Source organism: Schistocerca serialis, chromosome 1 (genome assembly GCF_023864345.2).
Source record: "Schistocerca serialis cubense isolate TAMUIC-IGC-003099 chromosome 1, iqSchSeri2.2, whole genome shotgun sequence".
Taxonomy (NCBI): domain Eukaryota; kingdom Metazoa; phylum Arthropoda; class Insecta; order Orthoptera; family Acrididae; genus Schistocerca; species Schistocerca serialis.
Genome location: NC_064638.1, coordinates 824069507 through 824094447, shown reverse-complemented (window position 1 = coordinate 824094447; position 24941 = coordinate 824069507). Strand labels below are relative to the sequence as shown.

Here is a 24941-nt window from a genome sequence, read left to right as displayed (position 1 = left end):
GGCTTGCGTGCCTTAGCGATACAGATGGCCTTACCGTAGGTGCAACCACAACGGAGGGGTATCTGTTGAGAGGCCAGACAAACGTGTGGTTCCTAAAGAGGGGCAGCAGCCTTTTCAGTAGTTGCAGGGGCAACAGTCTGGATGATTGTCTGATCTGGCCGTGTAACATTAACCAAAACGGCCTTGCTGTGCTGGTACTGCGAACGGCTGAAAGCAAGGGGAAACTACGGCCATAATTTTTCCCGAGGGCATGCAGCTTTACTGTATGGATAAATGATGATGGCGTCCTTCTGGGTAAAATATTCCGGAGGTAAAATAGTCCCCCATTCGGATCTCCGGGCGGGGACTACTCAAGAGGACGCCGTTATCAGGAAAAAGAAAACTGGCGTTCTACAGATCGGAGCGTGGAATGTCAGATCCCTTAACCAGACAGGTAGATTAGAAAATTTAGAAAGGGAAATGGATAGGTTAAAGTTAGATATAGTGGGAATTAGTGAAGTTCGGTGGCAGGAGGAACAAGACTTTTGGTAAGGTGAATACAGAGTTATAAACACAAAATCAAGTAGGGGTAATGCAGGAGTAGGTTTAATAATGAATAGGAAAATAGAAATGCGGGAAAGCTACTACAAACAGCATAGTGAACGCATTTTTGTGGCCAAGATAGACACGAAGCCCACGCTTACTACAGTAGTACAAGTATATATGCCAACTAGCTCTGCAGATGATGAAGAAATTGAAGAAATGTATGACGAGATAAAAGAAATTATTCAGATAGTGAAGGGAGACGAAAATTTAATAGTCATGGGTGACTGGAATTCGAGAGTAGGAAAAGGGAGAGAAGGAAACATAGTAGGTGAATATGGATTGGGGGTAAGAAATGAAAGAGGAAGCTGCCTGGTAGAGTTTTGCACAGAGCATAACTTAATCATAGCAAACACTTGGTTCAAGAATCATGAAAGAAGGTTCTATACATGGAAGAATCCTGGATATACTAGAAGGTATCAGATAGGTTATATAATGGTAAGACAGAGATTTAGGAACCAGGTTTTAAATTGTAAGACATTTCCAGGGGCAGATGTGGACTCTGACCACAATCTATTGGTTATGAACTGTAGATTAAAACTAAAGAAACTGCAAAAAGGTGGGAATTTAAGAAGATGGGACCTGGATAAACTGAAAGAACCAGAGGTTGTACAGAGTTTCATGGGGAGCATGAGGGAACAATTGACAGGAATGGGGGAATGAAATACAGTAGAAGAAGAATGGGTAGTTCTGAGGGATGAAGTAGTGAAGACAGCAGAGGATCAAGTAGGTAAAAAGACGAGGGCTAGTAGAAATCCTTGGGTAACAGAAGAAATATTGAACTTAATTGACGAAAGGAGAAAATATAAAAATGCAGTAAATGAAGCAGGCGAAAAGGAATACAAACGTCTAAAAAAGAGATCGACAGGAAGTGCAAAATGGCTAAGCAGGGATGGCTAGAGGACAAATGTAAGGATGTAGAGGCTTATCTCACTAGGGGTAAGATAGACACTGCCTACAGGAAAATTAAAGAGACCTTTGGAGAAAAGAGAGCCACTTGTATAAATATCAAGAGCTCAGATGGAAACCCAGTTCTAAGCAGAGGAGGGAAAGCAGAAAGGTGGAAGGAGTATATAGAGGGTCTATACAAGGGCGATGTACTTGAGGACAATATTATAGAAATGGATGAGAATGTAGATGAAGATGAAATGGGAGATACGATACTGCGTGAAGAGTTTGACAGAGCACTGAAAGACCTGAGTCGAAACAAGGCCCCGGAAGTAGACAACATTCCATTAGAACTACTGACGGCCTTGGGAGAGCCAGTCCTGACAAAACTCTACCATCTGGTGAGCAAGATGTATGAGACAGGCGAAATACGCTCAGACTTCAAGAAGAATATAATAATTCCAATCCCAAAGAAAGCAGGTGTTGACAGATGTGAAAATTACCATACTATCAGTTTAATAAGCCACAACTGCAAATTACTAACTCGAATTCTTTACAGACGAATGGAAAAACTGGTAGAAGCTATCCTCGGGGAAGATCAGTTTGGATTCCGTAGAAACACTGGAACACGTGAGGCAATACTGACCTTACGACTTATCTTAGAAGAAAGGTTAAGGAAAGGCAAACCTGCGTTTCTAGAATTTGTGGACTTAGAGAAAGCTTTTGACAATGTTGACTGGAATACTCTCTTTCAAATTCTAAAGGTGGCAGGGGTAAAATACAGGGAGGGATAGGCTATTTACAATTTGTACAGAGACCAGATGGCAGTTATATGAATCGAGGGGCATGAAAGGGAAGCAGTGGTTGGGAAGGGAGTGAGAGAGGGTTGCAGCCTCTCCCCGATGTTGTTCAATCTGTATATTGAGCAAGCAGTAAAGGAAACAAAATAAAAATTCGGAGTAGGTATTAAAATCCATGGAGAAGAAATAAAAACTTTGAGGTTCGCCGATGACATTGTAATTCTATCATAGGCAGCAAAGGACTTGGAAGAGCAGTTGAACGGAATGGACAGTGTCTTGAAAGGAGGATATAAGATGAATATCAACAAAAGCAAAACGAGGATAATGGAATGTAGTCGAATTAAGTCGGGTGATGCTGAGGGAATTAGATTGGGAAATGAGACACTTAAAGTAGTAAAGGAGTTTTGCTATTTGGGGAGCAAAATAACTGATAATGGTCGAAGTAGAGAAGATATAAAATGTAGACGGCAATGGCAAGGAAAGCGTTTCTGAAGAAGAGAAATTTGTTAACATCGAGTATAGATTTAAGTGTCAGGAAGTCGTTTCTGAAAGTATTTGTATGGAGTGTAGCCTTGTATGGAAGTGAAACATGGACGATAAATAGTTTGGATAAGAAGAGAAAAGAAGCTTTCGAAATGTGGTGCTACAGAAGAATTCTGAAGATTAGATGGGTAGATCACATAACTAATTAGGAAGTATTGAATAGAATTGGTAGAATTGGGAAGAAGAGAAACTTGTAGCACAGCTTGACTAAAAGAAGGGATCGGTTGGTAGGACATGTTCTGAGGCATCAAGGGATCACAAATTTAGCATTGGAGGGCAGCGTGGAGGGTAAAAATCATAGAGGGAGACCAAGAGATGAATACACTAAGCAGATTCAGAAGGACGTGGGTTGCAGTAAGTACTGGGAGATGAAGAAGCTTGCGCAGAATAGGGTAGCATGGAGAGCTGCATCAAACCAGTCTCAGGACTGAAGACCACAACAACAACATTCTTCTTCCCAACGCTTTGCACACGTTCCTTTCCTCGCCGATTTTGTGGAGAACCACATTATATCTTACCTTAATTTTCAGTGCACATAACGTTCAACATTCCTGCACACAACTGCTGCAAAACCGACAGCAGGTAGCTCGCGTTGTTCGCTAACGAGATGCCCGAGAGTAACGCACACACTTGGGAATAATGCGCTCACAATAGGCTCACGAGTCACTTGATTGGCAACTGCGTACACTCCGTTGCAACTCTCGTTCCTGCTGAAGTGTCGGCCAAGTGACAGGCGCTTTCTCTGTTACTTCAATACTCTTTAGCTAAGTATGATGTCACTGCCGAATCTTGATTGCGATCTTGAGTTTGTACTGCAACAAAATCTCTTCAAGGCCTCGAAGGCTTGTCGACATATAAAGTTACACCCTGTAAATAAATATTATATTTGACGCAGAGCACGTATGGGTATTTCATGCAAAAGTTGGCCGAAATAAAAGAAAATTATGGTATTTTTGTTAGATCCTTTGTTTCTTAGCTACAATACATCCATTATTTGGATTATGGTTCGCAGTGTTGTTCATCCGAGTAGTCAGTTTCCATTGGGGGCTGCTCTTCATCATCATTTTCAGCTTGAGGAACCTGCCTAATCCATCCTTCGCTTGAGAGCAGTAAATGTAATGTTTCTTTTAAGAAAGGTTTCATTGTTTTCTTTGGTTTCGGTCTCACACCTGTTGTTAGTAGATCACATGTCAGTAGCAGCCTGATTATTATGTCTCAGAAGTCCAGACGAAAGTTCTTACTGCGGACCTCGGCTGCTTCTTCTGATAAACTGCCCAGGGGTGAGAGGGCATGTTCAATGACAATTGGGCCATGCCCCGAAATCTTGTGCACCGTGGGAGACGCAGGGTGCCATGGATTAAATCAACACACAGTCTTGCTGTTTCAGAAGTATAAGCAGAAAATTTTGTCTATGTATGTCGTATGTCTAATGGAAACAGCTTCGGGAATAGCCCTGAATCTATAGATGAGTTGAAGATCTGCAACTGTTGTTTTTACTGATGTTTCAGAGTCTGCAACAAATCTTCTATTGGTATTTCCAATTTCCATCGTTGCTGTTTCCATAGGCTTGCTTGGGAACATCTACAATTAATCCCAATCGATTTATAAACATTTCTATGTGACTAGTTTCTGTCTTGAAGAACTTTCTTTTTCTCTTTTGATTGGATTTTACACTTCTTGATGTCTATTTTATTGGAAAAATGCAACGAAAATTCAAAAAATCTGATTCGGGCATGGAATATAGACACGTTGAACTGAAGAGCTTCCGCATTTGGTTTTTGACAAGTCATTGAAGTCTTTGGAGGCAGCTTTGCAAATGTAGCATCTAATTATCGATGGAGCTTCTGTTACTGCAATGTAGACCTTTGCATCTTCCACAGCCATCAGCAATGCGTGTTTTATGGAATTTATGGCCTTGGAATTTTTTTCCTTGTAAGCATCAATTTGTCTGTTGATATAACCAGTTTCTTCATTAGAAATATCAGCCATTTCATAAATAAATCTAATTCTTATTGGTCTGCAATAGTGAGGAGACGATGGTGTAGGATTTTTCCAAACAATTAGGTCTATATTAGTACAACTACAAGTTGATGAGTCAGTAAAATCAATGACATATGTTTCCATTAGAATCATGTTTGTTTAGAAATTTTTGTTTCAATAGAATTTTCTATGTACCATTACAACCCCATTTATACATAAGTTCGAATGCATTTACGTCATCATTTGGAAGGTAATTTAAAACCTCTTCCAAATATAACAATCGCTCACATGTATGATTAAGCAAGGCCTGCAGTTGAAGCTCCGCACATGTGGCAGTCACGTGATGTGATTCAGTCATAAGGTAGCACTGCCTTTTAGCCTCTTAAAAGACATTGTAAAAGAAACAGACCTTCTTATTAGCTGCTCGGATTATTTCGTATTGTTCCCGTGTCAGCACGGTTCCACAAAAACTGACGACGTTTGAATACGTGAAAGTCGCTTATTTGCTTGTAAGTCTCTACGACTCCGATCTAATGCTTGCCTGAATTTAGCTCCTCGTGTAGGAGATCAAGTAGTATATTTAACCACGTTGGAACCGTGAACATTTCCAGACCCTCTGAGCTTCATTTGACTGGCATATGTTAATCCTATGGCACCAAAATTGTTTCTCAATAGCTGTGTCTTGAGCCTTTTGCTCTGTTCGCTTAATTCTGCGAACGACTTTGACGGCCTACCAACTCGAGTAAGAAACATGGAGTTTTAATGGTACTTTGCAGTCAATCATTGTTATTTTTAAGAAGGTTCTTCCAACTTTGTGTGAAGCGAGCCATCTTTTCCTTAATTGTGACTTTATATAAGACAATTTATGTTTAAAACCTTTCTTTTCTTCATAATGGATGGTTGGATCTCATAGTACATAATTTTATATGAAGTCCAATCTTTTTCCAAGCTCTTTTCCTGTACACCACTTCAGAAGATCATAGTGGCCTCTCCTTGTCATAATTTTAACTTCCTAAGGACCCAGGATAAAGAAAAATGCTTTCAGAATTCATTCATTCAGGAGATGACATTTTTTTATAGCTGACAACTTCTTAATGCAAAACACTCGTACAAAAGCAAACTGAAGTATTCAGCAGGTACTTTTTTTAAATTTACAATAGAGGAATGACTTTTCAATCACACTGTATTAACAAATATGCGTGGAAACACCATGAAGTATAAGAAAAATAATGAATACTAACAGAAGTAGTGAATTATTTGAATGAAAACATTAATTCCAGATAACGGTACATACCCGAATCTTAGGGATCCATATTGCTTTCCACCTCACTTCAAATAAAAACACACTTTAAAGCAGACACAAACCACGTGATTTCAGACCAGTAGTGAAGCTTCGGATTGACTAGCTCTGCCGTGTATCAGTGCACAATAAGCAAACATCACACTGCCTCAGCAGTGCCTCATCTCTCAGACTATTTATTGTAGGAAGTTATGCATTCCGGGAATTACTCTGATTTGAAGAGTGGACTTTTGGCCAGCTTTTAGGGCAAAATACCCCTATGTGGGGAGGAAGAATTGTGAGATGCACTTAGGGGCAGGTATGCCGCCTTCGCCCCAGGCCCGCTATGTTGACGCACCTGGCAGGTGTCCTTGCCACCCTTCATGTCGCCCGCGCACAGCATGGAGTCCCCGCGGATGCCGTCCCGCAGCTTGCGGCTGCCCCTGTCCGCGCTGAAGGCGGCCTCGCAGTCGGCGTACGAGATGAACGGCAGCCGCACCTTTAGCAGGTCTTTACTCGTCGTCTTGCTGGCTGCAGGAAACACCAAGGAAATGATTAGTGCTCAAAGCATGACTTTGAAAGTCTTACTTTTTTTGCCGTAGCGCGTACTAACATCTGAAGTAGGTTCCACTTACGAAAATCTTGGTTGTTCGTGGTAAGTAATTTTTTGTTTTAATTGTTATTATTTACTGCTTCTTCTCAAATACAGCTTCTTATCCTGATAGCTACAATGGCTATGTAACCCTTATACACCTCCTGAGAAAAGAACGTGAAGTACCTGGAAACGTGGTCGGATGTCAAAGTAACTTTGTACAATCAATTAAATTTCGGACATGGAGCCGCGCAAATAAAATTTCCTTGACTGATATTTCGGCCGCGTATCGTCCGGATGGCACATTAGGACATGCCGTATATCGGAAACCAACGCACACAAATCTATATCTTCATGCCAGTAGCTGCCATCACCCTTCACAGACCATAGGTATTCTTAAGACCTTAGTGCATCGGGCGCACTGTGTATCCGATAAAGACAATTTGCAAGAAGAGCTCACATACCTCAAGAGCATTTTTAAATCGAACGGATTTTCTCCGCAGCAAATTCGTAGAGCATTCGATGCAAAACCTAAAAAGCGGGTATGTGATGGGGAAGAAGATAGCAATTCCTTCAGATCTAGTCCGTTTCTGCCCTGTGTGGGTGCTCTTTCCTCGAAGATAGTCCGTGTTCTTGAGAAACACTGTGTTAAGGTGATCTCCCGCCCCCCCCCCCCCCCCCCTCCCGCGAAGATAGCAGCTTTACTCGGCTCTGTGAAGGACGATTACAGCTTCGTAAAGCGGGTGTGTATCAGATTCCTTGCGGAAATTGTGAGAAGTCGTACATAGGGCAAATAACAGGCATCGTTCATGAGAGGTGTGTGGATCATTGAAGATACATACGCTTATTACAGCCAGACAAGTCAGCTGTGGCCGAACATTGTACTGATACAGGTCATTCCATGAATTACAGTGATGTGAAGATTTTAACATCTACCTCTTCTTTTTGGGAATCTGTCTTCAAGGAAGCTATAGAAATTAGATTAGCTAACAATTTAATAAATAGAGATAATGGTTTTAATTTGGACAGAGCATGGAATCCGGCTCTTGGAGTAATTAAACTGCAGAGAAGTCGTCATCGTGTCACCGCCGGCGGTCATACATCGATAAGCGAATCGAATGTCTGTACGCCTTCGCCACAAGCGCCGCATGTGTAAGCGTTTGTCTCTGCCGCCGACCGGCATCTGTGACCCGCATGCACAGTACCGCCACGGTGTAGCATATGAGGCCGCGCTTGGCATCTTGTCTTCAGTCCTGTGACTCAATCTGAGGATGGCCGAACGATACGCGGCCGAAATATCAGTGGAGGACATTTTATTTGCGCGGCTGCATGTCCGAAATTTAATGGATTATTTATTATGCCGCGAGAAGTTGAAAATGCACAACTTTGTACAAGTCCACACTACGGACGTCTATATAAATGACTAGAATTGTAATGTTCTGTGTCAGTGTGACCGGTCAGCAGAGTGCATTAGCGTCTTTCAGGTTTAGTCTTCTTACTAGGCCAGGTAGGTGAACTGGGTCAGATGTTGACGATCACTGTGAAGAACACGAAGATACCACGTGTTCGTGTGAGACAGCTATGTGAGCACCTGACGCGCGTTTGAGAGGGGTCTCACAGATGCCCCACTGATTTGTGTGGCTTTCAGATGGGAAAATGGACCAACGTTGAATGGCATGGGAACGTGTGTGCTGGTGTAGTCGGCGTCAAGGTTCCACTGGACCACGTCTGACCACCACAATTGGGGATCGCCATATTGTACATCAAGCACATTGTAACTCCTTCACATCTGCGAGTACCATCCGAGAAAAAGAAACGGTGCTCCGGCAATATTCTGTGTCTTCCCGCATCATAGTCAGAGACCAGCAGGAGCCAGACAAGGGAATAACCATCGCACGCGTAGGCTACAGTTAGCAGCAGAACACAACTGGCTGCGTATGTAGCGGTGCCGTCACTGGGAAGCACTGGCTGCTGGTGAATGGCGTGGCATTCCGTTCAGCAGTCAATCGCGGTTCTGCACTATGCCGGACGACTATCGTCGGCAAGTTTGGTGGAGACAAGGGGAGAGATCTAGAAAATCCGATGCTTGAAGAGGGATGGCTGGTAGTGACTGAGGGAACCCTGATAGCACAATGGTACGTCACGGATATGCTGCGTCCTCTTGTGTTACCTCTAATGCGACAGTATCGTGTTGCCATTTTTCAAAATGACAATGCTCGCCTATACATGGCACGTCTTTCCATGAACGGTATGCGTGATGTTCAGTTGCTCCTGTGGCTAGCAAGATTCCCAGATCTGTCTCCGATAAACACGATTGGGATAATCTCGGACGTCAATCCGATCCAGTGACGGTACCAAGGATGTCAAGGAGCAGTTGGAACAGTGATCACTCATCTTGCCCTTGGAGAGCATACGATGGCTTTATGACACGATTTCCAACCGAATAGCCGGCCGCGGTGGCCGAGCGGTTCTAGGCACTACAGTCTGGAACCGCGCGGCCGCTACGATCACAGGTTCGAATCCTGCCTCGGGCATGGATGTGTGTGTACTGTCCATAGGTTGGTTAGGTTTAAGTAGTTCTAAGTTATAGGGGACTGATGACCTCAGAAGTTAAGCCCCATAGTGCTCAGAGCCATTTAAACCATTTTTGAAGCAACCGAATGTGTGAATGCATCTAGACCAAATGGACGTGCAACTTTCTACTGATACGTGGGCTCATACTGCCAAGCACTTTGTAAGTTTGACTCGATTTTATAATCACTGCAACAACACCACGTACGCTCGCAACCTGTCAAGTTTCAGTCAGTTCTTGCCTCCCCTTTTGGGTAATTCACTTTTTTGTTCCGACAGTTTATTTGAGTATAAAAATATTCTTGTCATAATTATTACTACCTGCTCCACACAGGTCCTACAGAAACAAAAGAAAGAAAATCAATTACGCTTTCTACCACTACGAAGCTAAGCACGCCGAAAAAGAAATTACATCTAAGAGACATCACGCTGATACCTTATAACACTAAGTATAGCCCTGATAATGACCTCAATTCAGCGAAATTGGCCACAGCATTTGTCAGGTTTGCCATTGAGGATTAGGTACCGTAGAGCTATCGAATTGGGGAATTCTGACTGCTGCGCTTCACTCAGTGTTCCAAAAATAAGTCCGGACATTTTCTATGCGATTAAGATCGAAATATTTAGCAGGTCAGTCGAGATGCACGAGGCTACATGAGTGCCTCAAAACGCGAACGTTTGCTCGAAGCCCAATGATACGGCTAGTGTCATCTTGGACGATGGTGATGTCCACAGCTCAACCAGGCCTCTATCTTTTTAACTAATACCTCGAGAACAGATAGCTGGTCCACCATTCCAGGTTTAATTGAGATTTTATACTTGACAAATACACTCCTGGAAATGGAAAAAAGAACATATTGACACCGGTGTGTCAGACCCACCATACTTGCTCCGGACACTGCGAGAGGGCTGTACAAGTAATGATCACACGCACGGCACAGCGGACACACCAGGAACCGCGGTGTTGGCCGTCGAATGGCGCTAGCTGCGCAGCATTTGTGCACCGCCGCCGTCAGTGTCAGCCAGTTTGCCGTGGCATACGCAGCTCCATCGCAGTCTTTAACACTGGTAGCATGCCGCGACAGCGTGGACGTGAACCGTATTTGCAGTTGACGGACTTTGAGCGAGGGCGTATAGTGGGCATGCGGAAGGCCGGGTGGACGTACCGCCGAATTGCTCAACACGTGGGGCGTGAGGTCTCCACAGTACATCGATGTTGTCGCCAGTGGTCGGCGGAAGGTGCACGTGCCCGTCGACCTGGGACCGGACCGCAGCGACGCACGGATGCACGCCAAGACCGTAGGATCCTACGCAGTGCCGTAGGGGACCGCACCGCCACTTCCCAGCAAATTAGGGACACTGTTGCTCCTGGGGTATCGGCGAGGACCATTCGCAACCGTCTCCATGAGGCTGGGCTACGGTCCCGCACACCGTTAGGCCGTCTTCCGCTCACGCCCCAACATCGTGCAGCCCGCCTCCAGTGGTGTCGCGACAGGCGTGAATGGAGGGACGAATGGAGACGTGTCGTCTTCAGCGATGAGAGTCGCTTCTGCCTTGGTGCCAATGATGGTCGTATGCGTGTTTGGCGCCGTGCAGGTGAGCGCCACAATCAGGACTGCATACGACCGAGGCACACAGGGCCAACACCCGGCATCATGGTGTGGGGAGCGATCTCCTACACTGACCGTACACCACTGGTGATCGTCGAGGGGACACTGAATAGTGCACGGTACATCCAAACCGTCATCGAACCCATCGTTCTACCATTCCTAGACCGGCAAGGGAACTTGCTGTTCCAACAGGACAATGCACGTCCGCATGTATCCCGTGCCACCCAACGTGCTCTAGAAGGTGTAAGTCAACTACCCTGGCCAGCAAGATCTCCGGATCTGTCCCCCATTGAGCATGTTTGAGACTGGATGAAGCGTCGTCTCACGCGGTCTGCACGTCCAGCACGAACGCTGGTCCAACTGAGGCGCCAGGTGGAAATGGCATGGCAAGCCGTTCCACAGGACTACATCCAGCATCTCTACGATCGTCTCCATGGGAGAATAGCTGCCTGCATTGCTGCGAAAGGTGGATATACACTGTACTAGTGCCGACGTTGTGCATGCTCTGTTGCCTGTGTCTATGTGCCTGTGGTTCTGTCAGTGTGATCATGTGATGTATCTGACCCCAGGAATGTGTCAATAAATTTTCCCCTTCCTGGGACAATGAATTCACGGTGTTCTTATTTCAATTTCCAGGAGTGTATAATAGGTGTCGTTTTTCGTTCTACGTGTCCACAGAAAAACTTGTCGTCCTCGTGTCAATAGTATCTCTACTTCAAGACGCTCCTTGTATAGGTTCGGCAAAGCAATGATAAACGGCTACCGATCACCATGACGTGGTTACACGTCGGCGAACGGTGGATGAGTCTTACATTCTATTGCTAAGATTCTGTTGATCCAAGCTCGTAAATTTACTACGAGTCTGTTGTCGTAAAACAAGAGACGAAAGTAGGTTCAGTTTGACTAGGGACCGACTCTGAGCGTGTGGTAATTGACAACAGTTACTGACCTATCTTTTAGAATTTGGTTCATAAAATGAAGCAGATGGTTGGGCCAGTAAGTCACCTACGTTGCGCTCCGATGAATAAGCTTAACAGGTAACAGAAAATAAAAAAAAACAGAAAAACACTTACCAAAACAACATTTTTCGTTTTATTTTATTTTTTATTTCTTACATGTGAGCCTTGACTCTAAGCACTTTACTCCCAACTGCCTCATTAATCGAACTCTCAACTCTGCAAGTAAAGGCATCTGCACACAAGCGATTTCACTTAGTCACAAAACTGTTCTGCTGGCAGTTTGAAATGCGCTGCCATTCATCTCGACTCCTTTCATTGGTACATTGACATAAAGCCATCCTGTCTCATCCAAAGAGACATTCACTTAAATATACTTGCTCTAGCAGGTAGCAGTACGTGTGGGATATCTCTTTGGTTCGTGGCGGGCCTCGAGAATTCACTTGGAGCACGGCATGGTGTGAATCACAGTTACTCTTATGTCGTTCCTTGTTTTTGTTGTGCCACGCGGTTGTCGCTTGCTCTTACACTACATGTTGCTGCAAATCTGTTGACTAGATCGTAAAAATGCTACTGACCTAAGCAACGCGTTGCAAATATTATCGTCTGCATTAATGGTCTACTTATTCTCAAAAAGTAGTGGTTGTTAGCAAATACAGCTTCTAGGTGTCTGTCCTTCCGAGAATTATTTTGTTTGTCCCACAAGCACACGTTCATGTTAGCTTATAGTCTGCAACAGGACATACTACGATTCCACGCGCTGTTTAATTTTCTGCCCCCGCAATTATCTTGTTGGGAAGAGTAGCCTAAATTGCATTTTCTTTGAAATTTTATTTATTATGTCCTAAACAGTAAGTCAAAAATATTTAAACAATTTCATTCTCAACTGCAAGGTATCTGATTTAAAGAAAGGAAATTCTGAGAAAATAAACACAGTCCCTTTAATTTTCTAAACATTTGCAAGTGGCACAAATTAGAAAACTGGTTTTCCAATTTGTCCCTCTGAGTGCATAACTTGTACCGTCCTTATAAACTTTGTCTCTGAGCTTGAATATACGTACTAGCCCAAGTTTAAAGAAATACTACATATTTTAGTTCTTACATCACTATTTGCAGCCATTTCTATGTAACTTTTTCACTTCTTTCGCAACCCCCAACACACTTTCCATAAATTTCTCGTATCTGACGAATTTTTCATTTGATTATCGTCGCACAACTCGCAATAACATTCTACTATTTAATGACTCTTTTTGGTGCTTTACCCGCAGAGTTTCGGAAACACTTCCTTTCACAGGTAAAGCTGTTTTTATAGATTTTTTTCTCCTTTGCTTCGGTTAACTTATTTGCATAGTCTGCTCATCAGCTCAAAGGCTCTTTTGTTAGGCCTTAAAATTTGGATTGGATTTTCAAACTAACTTTACCTCAGAGTTGGTGATATTCCTTGGATAGACACCTCTAGCCAAATTTTTTACTTTCCATGACTTTTTCTGCATTGAAATTATGGGGCAGATATTTTGTTTATGGAATGTCGAAGGCAAGTGTATTACGTCCGACGTGCATAAGCGGAACAACATGTCTTTCTATAGAAGAATATGCTCTTTCACTTCATTTTCAACTTTGTTGGAAAATAACTTTCTCCGTGGTCAAATGTTTTATACCCCAGTTTGCATTTTCTTTTCTTTTTCAGCGTACCTCTTAATTGTTGGCTTAGGTACATTTTAGATACGTGCATACTTATTTATCCCATGATGCCCTTTAGATATAGTGTTACAGCCTAATGGCATTCATCTGCACCCCATTTTCCATAACGCCTTTCTGTTGAGACACTGTAACTCAAATTAATTGTTTAATTAGGATAAAGAATGCATTAGAAAATTCACCACATCCTTTCTAAACACTGTGTTGCACTGCTAATGCTAAACGCATTTTTAAGGCTCACTGTACGACCAATTTTCTTAAATTCTACCTGTACAATATCGGACGCTTACAGGGTTATGTTATAGACGACGTCGTCCTTCATATGTATAGGTTTCCTACAAATGAATCACAACTGCTATAGATTCACGACTAACTGATAAGCAAGGTCTTTTTTCATGTATATTCTTGAATACTGTATATTAATGTCCCACAGTATTTGTAGAAGATTAATAAGTTGTATTCAAGTTCTACATATGCCTACGTTCCTCCAAGAACCGACGGAGTATTGCATAAATACCATGTATATTCTCCTCGGCCCTTCGCAAAGTATCAAACGAAAACTACAAGACTGTCTTCCGACGATCTGTTCCTCAACACGCAGATCTCATAGCTGACAAAACGGCGCCAAGAAGCACGTAGCTCGCGCTGACCTCACTTAATGTCTATTAGTACAAGAGGTACGAATTTCATAGCAGTGGTACAAATTAGTAGCCGTATCGATACAGGCAACTCTCCCCTACATTCCACAACGCCACGAGTATGTTTCGTATTTTATAATTTCTCAGCGGTTTTAAAAAAAAATGTGTGTGGAATCTTATGGGACTTAACTGCTAAGGTCATCAGTCCCTAAGCTTACACACTACTTAACCTAAATTATCCTAAGGACGAACACACACACCCATGCGCTAGGGAGGACTTGAACCTCCGCCGGGACCAGCCGCACAGACCATGACTGCAGCGCCTGAGACCGCTCGGCTAATCCCGCGCGGCTCAGCGGTTTTAGACAAATACTCATACAGTAGACTGATGCTAAATGCAGCCTCCCTACCAGCACACGCTTCACATAAGCTCTCACCAAATGCTCGTATAAAAGCTCGTTTTGTGTTCTGAGATTAGTGCTTTTGCATTGAAGTAATGTTCAGAGTTTTTTCACATTAGACAGACTGCTCAAAGATGTGCACTGCATGGATGATCTCTCATCAGATATACTAGGAGTTCGTAATCTGTGCATCTCGTAGTTCACGTATCCCATTTTTTGCCGTACTAACTAATCGTTTCTTTCTGAGTCTTAAGAGTGTTTTCCGTTGAGCCTGCGAAAGTTAACTGTCGTCACTACATAAATGATGGCCAGATGTTTCTTTACCAGAACTTGCCGGAAAAAAATGTAAAAAGTTACAAACAGTTCAATTTTTTGACCATAGGATGGCCTGATTATGATACTCAGTACCGAAACCAGTACGAAGTAGGCAAAATAGAAGTACGTCTATAGTCTAAACCAAATTTTTTTTCTGATTGTTTTGGTCGCTGTTCTAACCGTGAATAAGTCCAGAATATCTCAAGCCTAACACTTCTGACGATGTTTCCTTTATTTTCACAAGTCCGTCGTAATCACACAGATTTCTCATACTTTATTACCGGTTTCTGCATACTGCCATTGTCAGATCTATTACAACGATAAGTATTGTGTAAGCAACAAGTTCAATAAGTTAACGCTATATCTAACAAATCTTAGTGATACATGTTGTTGTTGTTGTGGTCTTCAGTCCTGAGACTGGTTTGATGCAGCTCTCCATGCTACTCTATCCTGTGCAAGCTCCTTCATCTCCCAGTACCTACTTCAACCTACATCCTTCTGAATCTGCTTAGTGTATTCATCTCTTGGTCTCCCTCTACGATTTTTACCCTCCACGCTGCCCTCCAATGCTAAATTTGTGATCCCTTGATGCCTCAGGACATGTCCTACCAACCGATCCCTTCTTCTAGTCAAGTTGTGCCACAAACTTCTCTTCTCCCCAATCCTATTCAATACCTCCTCATTAGTTACGTGATCTACCCACCTTATCTTCAGCATTCTTCTGTAGCACCACATTTCAAAAGCTTCTATTCTCTTCTTGTCCAAACTATGTATCGTCCATGTTTCACTTCCATACATGGCTACACTCCATACAAATACTTTCAGAAACGACTTCCTGACACTTAAATCTATATTCGATGTTAACAAATTTCTCTTCTTCAGAAACGCTTTCCTTGCCATTGCCAGTCTACATTTTATATCCTCTCCACTTCGACCATTATCAGTTATTTTGCTCCCCAAATAGCAAAACTCCTTTACTACTTTAAGTGCTTCATTTCCTAATCTAATTCCCTCACCATCACCCGATTTAATTCGACTACATTCCATTATCCTCGTTTTGATTTTGTTGATGTTCATCTTGTATCCTCCTTTCAAGACACTGTCCATTCCATTCAACTGCTCTTCCAAGTCCTTTGCTGTCTCTGACAGAATTACAATGTCATCGGCGAACCTCAAATTTTTTATTTCTTCTCCATGGATTTTAATACCTACTCCGAATTTTTCTTTTGTTTCCTTTACTGTTTGCTCAATATACAGATTGAATAACATCGGGGAGAGGCTATAACCCTGTCTCACTCCCTTCCCAACCACTGCTTCTCTTTCATGCCCCTCGACTCTTATAACTGTCATCTGGTTTCTGTACAAATTGTAAATAGCCTTTCGCTCCCTGTATTTTACTCCTGCCACCTTCAGAATTTGAAAGAAAGTATTCCAGTCAACATTGTCAAAACCTTTCTCTAAGTCTACAAATGCTAGAAACGTAGTGATACATAAATTGTAAAATTATAAAATGTGTATGGCCACGTATAACAGCCATCCATACGATTAAAATATTCTGATGTAAATCATCGTCGAGTTAAACATGTGAGTACATGATACGTGCAGGTAATACCCAGATTGCGTCTGGTATTTATACAAGAGACTATTGCCAGCAGAGAGCACTTTAGCTACAGTGCCCATTAAACCAGTGTCGCCAATGTGATGATTAAATTGCGGCATGCACAGTCATTAGTTAAAACTTTTCTTATTTTAATTTTAATTTTTTTATTTTTTTAAATTACTTCCCATAGCAAAAAGAGCGTCTGACAATAAAACGTAACTGATGTGAAATTAGATTCATACTTAGAATGCCATAAAAAGCACAAATACTAATATAATATAGCCACTAGCCTTAATAGGTGAAACATACAACCTGTATAAGCTAGTATAAAAAGTGTAACTATAAAATAAAATATCTAAAATATCTTCCAATCTAACAGATCAGTTACGATAAACGTAATTGTAGTACAATTAATGAAATAGTAACTATACGCTAGAAGTCACAAAATCTATAGTCGATATTACATCCAGCGAATGGTCTCGATTGTGACATGTCGTAGTATCCTTGTTTTCCTGTGGTGGAGCCCACGGAGGAAGGCCCAGTCTCATCGTCGTCGGCGGCCGGCGCACGTCATCCGCTAGGGTGCTCTGCGCTACTCAAACTAGTAGGGCTCTGAATGTATCAAAAGAAGCATTTAGATTGAGCTCATTCTGTTCATTCAGCAGTAACTCTCCTCTGCTGGCATTAGTCTCTTGTGTAAATACCAGACGCAATCTGAGTATTACTAGCACGTACCATGTACTCACATGTTTAACGTGACGATGATTTACATCAGAATATTTTAATCGTATGTATGGCTGATATACGTGACAAACATTTATAATTTCACATTTTATGTATCACTAAGACTTTTTAGATTTAGCGTTAACTTATTGAACCTGTCGCTTACACAATATTTATCTTTGTAACAGATCTGAGGATGGCAGTATGCCGAAACAGGTAATAAAGTGTATTGGGGAAAATAAAGTGTATTTGGGAAAATAAAGTGCCGAAATTGTTTGCGGACTCATTTACAGACTTTGTCTTCAATTAATGATTTTTCCTTTGTTAGGCACTTTTTTCCCTGAAATCGTCTCAATTCGGCTATAAGTGCATTTATTTCACACTACGTTGTTTTCGGCTTTATAGCTATTATCAAGTGCAAAGGTGAAAGAAGCCATTCAATATCCACGTCTGAATAGCATCTCGTCTTCGAAATTTACAACACGTATGTGATCATATATTTCAATCCAATCGTCGCATTATAGGATCTGTATGCGAATTAAAAATATTTTGACATGGTTAGAGCCCGCTATAGGATTCTATTGGCCGTTACCAGCACAGTACGGTGCGTTAAAACGTGTTTGTTGGTCGTAATGTCAGCTGTAATACCAGTTTATAATTGGCGCTCAGTTCCTATAAGGTGACGACTAGTATAGAAGACAACACATGTGTTATAATATTTCGATGACCCTATCCGTCAGATAATTTATGTATAAAGTGGATACGAAGGGTGCTGTAACACTTCCGAAAGATATTTCGGAGGATATCCTTGTCTCTGGTGCACATTCACCGTGCAGGGAACCTTTCGGGTTCTATTGCTTAAAAAATCTTCGACGCACTCACGTATCTGAGAATCTTATTTCGTAGGAGGAAGTTATTGTCTGTTCTACGAGATTATGGAACAGGAGGCAAACTTTTGCAAGCAATTAAAGGTCTTTACATGGATAGTCAGGCAGCAGTTGGAGTTGACGGTAAATTGAGTTCATGGTTCAGAGTAGTTTCAGGGGTAAGACAAGGCTGCAACCTGTCTCCACTGTTGTTCATATGATTTATGCATCATATGTTGAAAACAATAGACTGGCTGGGTGAGATCAAGATATGTGAACACAAAATAAGCAGTCTTGGATATGCGGATGACTTAGTTGTAATGGCAGATTCGATTGAAAGTTTGCAAAGTAATATTTCAGAGCTAGATCAGAAATGTAAGGACTATGATATGAAGATTAGCATCTTCAAAACGAAAGTAATGTCAGTGGGAAAGAAATATAAACAGATTGAATGCCAAATAGGAGGAACAAAGTTAGAACAGGTGGAGGGTTTCAAGTACTTAGGATGCATATTCTTACAGAATGGCAACATAGTGAAAGAATTGGAAGCGAGGTGTAGCAAAGCTAATGCAGTGAGCGCTCAGCTACGATCTACTCTCTTCTGCGAGAAGGAAGTCAGTACCAAGACTAAGTTATCTGTGCACCGTTCAATCTTCCGACCAACTTTGTTGTATGGGAGCGAAAGCTGGGTGGATTCAGGTTACCTTATCAACAAGGTTGAGGTTACGGATATGAGAGTAGCTAGGATGATTGCAGGTACTAGTAGATGGGAACAATGGCAAGAGGGTGTCCACAATGAGGAAATCAAAGAAAAACTGGGAATGAACTCTATAGATGTAGCAGTCAGGGCGAACAGGCTTAGATGGTGGGGTCATGTTACACGCATGGGAGAAGCAAGGTTACCCAAGAGACTCATGGGTTCAGCAGTAGAGGGTAGGAGGAGTCGGGGCAGACCAAGGAGAAAGTACCTGGATTCGGTTAAGAAATATTTTGAAGTTATAGGTTTAACATCAGATGAGGCACCAATGTTAGCACTGAATAGGGGATCATGGAGGAATTTTATAAGGGGGCTATGCTCCAGACTGAACGCTGAAAGGCTAATCAGTCTTAAATGATGATGATGATGATCGTTCAAATGGTTCAAATGGCTCTGAGCACTATGGGACTTAACATCTGTGGTCATCAGTCCCCTAGAACTTAGAACTACCTAAACCTAACTAACCTAAGGACATCACACACAACCAAGCCCGAGGCAGGATTCGAACCTGCGACCGTAGCGGTCACGCGGTTCCAGACTGAAGCGCCTAGAACCGCACGGCCACACCGGCCGGCTTCGTATGTTCGGATCCTCGTCAAACACTTTCCGGAAATCTAGGAATGTGGCTGTTGTTCTTCATCCATGGTTCGCGGGGTGCCTTGCAAGAAGAGGAAAAGAAGAATGAAAAAGAAAATTATGGATCTGTTAGAGGACGATTAGTCTGGTTTTAGAAATGTTGAAGGCATCAGAGAAGCTCTTCTGACGTTGTGCTTGATAATAGAGGGAAGACTTTAGAAAAATCAAGACACCTTAATAGATTTGTCGACTTAGAAACAGTGTTCAATAACACGAAATGCTACAAGATCTCTGAACCTCAGAAAAATAGGCATAAACTATACGGAATTACAAATGATGTACAATAAGTACGAGGGAAAATAGGGAAAAAGAAGAGTGGAATACCAAGAGAGAAATGCTCCGATTAAAAGTCACGAAAGGCAAGAGATGCAGCCTTTCTTCCTGTTAACTTGTACATCGAAGAAGCAGTGACCGAAACAAAGGGAAGGTTCAGAAGTGGGATTAAAATTCAGGCTGTAAGGATATCGATTATAAATTACGCTGATGATGTTGCTACACTCAGCAGAAGTGAGGAAGAATTACAGGACATGTTGAATGGAATGAACAGTGCGGTAAACACACGGTATCGAGAGTAATCTAAGGAAAGAGGAAAGTAATGAAGAGAGTCAGAAATTTTATTTGACTGGTCTTTCCACCTGCGCCGGTACCTAACGATTACTGCATGTGTAATTGCTCTTCCAAACGGCATACGATACGAGCAGACTAGATGAGTCTTTACCTGCGGTTACTTGTACTTTAGGTACTTGGTCTATGCGCAGCTCTGATCAAAACGAATAGCTCGATGCAGTCATACGGTCGACCCGCGCACATCTGCTTTCATGCCCCGCAGCTAATTTATTGCAAATAATAACCTGCAGATGTGATCATGCTGGGAAACAGTCCATGCGTTGGTTAGAACTGCGATTTAAAAAATATACAGAAATACAAAATAAAGTTAAATGAATAATTTACTTAAAAGAGTTCTATCGTTACGTCTGTAATTGCTGTAGACGACAGAGAATTATTTTGAATAATGTTTATTTAAGAAAGCACGTCTCAAAGAAACGGGAAGTGGACCTACGATATCCATTTAAAATGCAGATAGAAAATACCCTTAAAGTAAAGTTACGTTGAGAGCGATGCGAGAATGGTAGCAAAATCCCCAAACTAAATAGTCATCAAAGACTTTCGAAAACTAAGTCCATTTCGTGATTACATATTCATCAGGTCGAAACAGTTCAGAGCTCAACAGGATGATTATAAATTAACACACGCAATACGAAGAATAATAAATCATATTCTGTCTATCCTCAGTTCCGTAAGTCAAGCGGCATAAGTTAGAGACCTACTCTGGAGCATATTCAGACCTCTCAAAATATCAAGTGCCTTCAAAAGTTAACGCAATATAGCGGCCGTTCACCCTATACAACTGAATCACTCACGTTACTCTAGACAGGTTTAAGTTCTTCCAAAACTCGCCGCAAAGTGTTCCGAATCGCTCCTTGAGCTCTGCATTCGGAAAGTCCCAGTCTCTACTTGACTCCCGGAGTGTTCCTTGCTATTTGATCCTCCACTAGCTGAAGACTATCGCCACCAACAATACGTCGTTCTTGGGCCCTACAGACATGATTTTATTCAATTTGTCCACTTCTAGGATTAAATTAAGATGTTACAACATTATTTAGGTAAAGAAGTGTCATAAACATTCGGTTAAACTAAGATCATTTACAATAAATATAAGTTGGTTGATTAATCTGGGAGAGGGGACCAAACAGCGAAGTCGTCAGTCCCGTCGGGTTAGGGACGGATGGAGAAGGAAGTCGGACGTGCCGCTACAAAGGAACCATCCCGGCATTTGCCTGAAGCGATTTACGGAAATCACGGAAAACCTAAATCGGGATAGCCGGATCATGGAAAACCTAAATCGGGGTAGCCGAATGCGGGTTTGAAGCGTTGTCCTCCCGATTGCGTGTCCAGTGTTGCGACATCTCGCCCGGTAAATACGAGGGTTGGAACTTTAATAGTGGGAACTATTTATTTAGAGCTCGTACAAAATAGATACGTGTTTCAAAGTTTTACTGACCTTCAAAGTAGTCACCAGCATTTTGCATAACCCGTTGCCAGCGATGTGAAAGGCTTAGCATACTCTTAGCAGTGCCAGTTGTGTTAACGGCGCTGTCTATTGCCCGACGAATTTGTAGCAGTTCTGAAGCGAATGCCGTGAAGTGATTCCTTCAGTTTAGAAATCCAGTTGAACTTGCGAGGCTTAAGTCAGGGGAGTGCAGTAGGTGGTATAGCACTTAGCAGCTTCACCAGTCAAAGAAATCAGTAATAGCTTGGACTGTACGTGCTTGAGCATTGTCCTGCAAAATGATGGTCAGGTCCTGCAGAAAGTGTCACCATTTCTTTCTCTATGCTGTTCACTTTTGGATCACAGCCTACGAAAAGCTTAGAGACAGAAGTGAGACACTTTCTGCAGGACCTGACCATCATTTTGCAGGACAATACTCAAGCACGTACAGTGCAAGCTGTTACTGATTCGACTGATGAGCCAAGTGCTATAGCATCCTCTGCACTCCCATGAATCTAGCCCTCGTGAGTTCAACTCGATTTCTAAACTGAAGAAAACTCTTTACGGCATTCGCTTGAGAACTGCTACAAATTCGTCAGGCAATAGACCGCGCCGCTCGAACTGTCAACACAACTGGCACTGCTGAGAGTATACTAAGCCTTTCACATCGCTGGCAACGGGTTATACACAATGCTGTTGACTACTTTGAAGGTCAGTAAACCTTTGAAACACGTATCTATTTTGTACGATCTCTAAATAAATAGTTGCCACTATTAAAGTTCCAACCCTCGTATAAATTATAACTGCTACATAAATAAGACAGCATTCTTGCACAAGTGCACTTGCGATAAATGACAGCAGGTTATCCTTACGTATTGTTTAAAACAATTATTTATGCCTCTTTGACAGTCTTTTGGCAGGCACGAGCCATATCAAAATATTTTTAATTCGCACACATATAATATAATGTGACAACTGGTATATAAGACCACGTACGTATTGTAATATTTGGAAGACATGTTATTCAGACACGTGGATATTTAATGGCTTTTTACACCTTTGCACTTGATAATGGCTATAAAGCCGAAAACATCGTAGTGTGAAATAAGTGAACGTACAGTCAAATCGATGTGATTTCAGTCTGAAATCATGTTATGACTGTGCTGCCTAACAGAGGAAAAACTGTCAGAAGTGTCAGAAGCGATATATTCCTGACTTTCTGTCGGTTGGAACAACACAATCAAAAAAAAAATATTTGCTTTAGTCTACAGTCGTACTTTTATTTTGCCTATTGTGTACTGGTTTCGGTACTGAATATCATAATCAGGCCATCCTATGATCAAAAAATTGAACTATTTGTAACAGTTTACATTTTTCCCGGCAAGTCCTGGTAAAGAAGCATCTGACTATCATTTATGTGGTGACGACAGTTAACTTTCGAAAGCCCAACGGAAAACAGACTCTTAAGTCACAGAAAGAAATGCTTAGTTAGTATCGCAAAAAGAAAAAAAAACAAAGAAAAACAAAACTGACATCGCCTTATAAGAGATCATCCATGTCGTGCACATCTTTGTGCAGTTTGTCTAATGTGAAACAACTCTGAGCCTTACTTAAAAGTAAAAGCACTAATCTCAGAACACAAAACGAACTATACGACGTGTGTGCTGGTTGCGAAGCTGCATTTAGCATCAGTCTGCTGTATGATACCTTGTCTAAAACCGCTGAGAAATTACGAAATATGAATTAATACTCGTGGCGTCGTGGAATGTAGGGGAGATTGCCTGTATCGATACGGCTACTAATTTGCACCACTGCTATGAAATTCGTACCTCTTGTACTAATAGACATTAAGTGAGGTCAGCGCGAGCTACGAGCTTCTTGGCGCCGTTTTGTCAGCTATGAGTTCTGCGTATTGAGGAACAGATCGTCGGAAGACAGTCTTGTAGTTTTCGTTTGATACTTTGCGCAGTGCCGAGGAGAATATATATGGTATTTATGCAATGTTCCGTCGGTTCTTGGAGGAACGTAGGCATATGTAGAACTTGAATACAACTTATTAATCTTCTACAAATACTGTGGGACATTAATACATTGTATTCAAGAATATGCATGAAAAAAGACCTTGCTTATTAGTTAGTCGTGAATCTGTAGTAGTTGTGATACATTTGTAGGAAACCTATACATAGGAAGGACGACGTCGTCTATATTAACCCTGTAAGCTTCCGATGTTGTACAGGTAGAAATTAAGAAACTTAGTTAGAAATTAAGAAACTTAGTCGTACAGTGAGCCTTGAAAATGCGTTTAGCATTAGCAGTGCAACACAGTGTTTAGAAAGGTTGAGGTGAATTTTCTAATGCATTCTTTACCCTAAGTTATTAATCAATCAAAAGAAAATGGTTCAAATGGCTCTGAGCACTATGGGACTTAACTTCTGAGGTCATCAGTCCCCTAGAACTTAGAACTTCTTAAACTTAACTAACCTAAGAACATCACACACATCCATGCCCGAGGCAGGATTCGAACCTGCGACCGTAACGGTCTCGCGGTTCCAGACTGCTGCGCCTAGAACCGCTCGGCCACTATTAATCAATCAATTAATTTGCAATTCAGTATCGAAACAGAAAGGCGTTATGGAAAGGAGGAAAAATCTATAAAAACAGCTTCACCTGTGAAAAGGAAGTCTTTTCGAAACTCTGCGGTAAGGCAAGAAGAAAACTTACTAAACAGTGAAATGTTATTGCGAGTTGTGCGAGAAAGATGGAATGGAAAAAATTATCAGATGCAAGACATTCATGGAAAGTGTGTAGGGGTTGCGAAAGAAGTGAAAAGTTATATAGCAGTGACTGCAAATAGTGATGTAAGAACTAAAATATGTAGTATTTCTTCAAACTTGGACTAATACGTATCTTCTAGCTCAAGAATGGTACAATTTATGCACTCATTGGGACAAATTAGAAAACCAGATTCCTAATTTGTCATTTGTAGATGTTTAGAAAGTTAACTGGAATTTGTTCATTTTTCTCAGAATTTCCATTCTTTAAAACAGATACGAAGTACAACATCCTGCAGTTGAGAATGGACTTGTTTATATATTTTTTGACTTACCATTTAAGACAAAATAGATAAAAATCTCAAAGCTGGTACAATTTAGGCAACTTTTCCCAGCAAGATAATTGTGGGGGCGGTCAATTAAACAGCACCCGGAATCGTAGTGTGGCCTGTTTAACGCTATGAGTTAACACGAATGTGTGGTTGCGGGATGAACAAAATAAGGCTCGGAAAAACAGACACCTAGACACCGTATCTGCTAATAACCACTACTTTTAGAGAATATGCAGACGTACATTGAAGCTAGTTAATTAAAATCTATGATTCAAGCTAGTATCAAAGAAAGATATCAGTTTACAGGATACGCAACATAATGTCAAAGAATCGAACTGACTTGTTTCTGAATG

The 24941-nt window shown here is 41.8% G+C and overlaps 1 protein-coding gene across 1 annotated transcript in view; it reads right to left on the bottom strand.

Annotated features, from left to right (window-relative positions):
• LOC126436618 (serine protease snake-like) overlaps window positions 1-24941 on the bottom strand; it is a 228251-nt gene that overhangs the window by 24501 nt on the left and 178809 nt on the right. The window contains exon 5 of the mRNA XM_050090471.1: window positions 6431-6603. Coding sequence (XP_049946428.1) covers window positions 6431-6603 — 173 coding nt within the window. The remainder of the gene's footprint in view (window positions 1-6430; window positions 6604-24941) is intronic.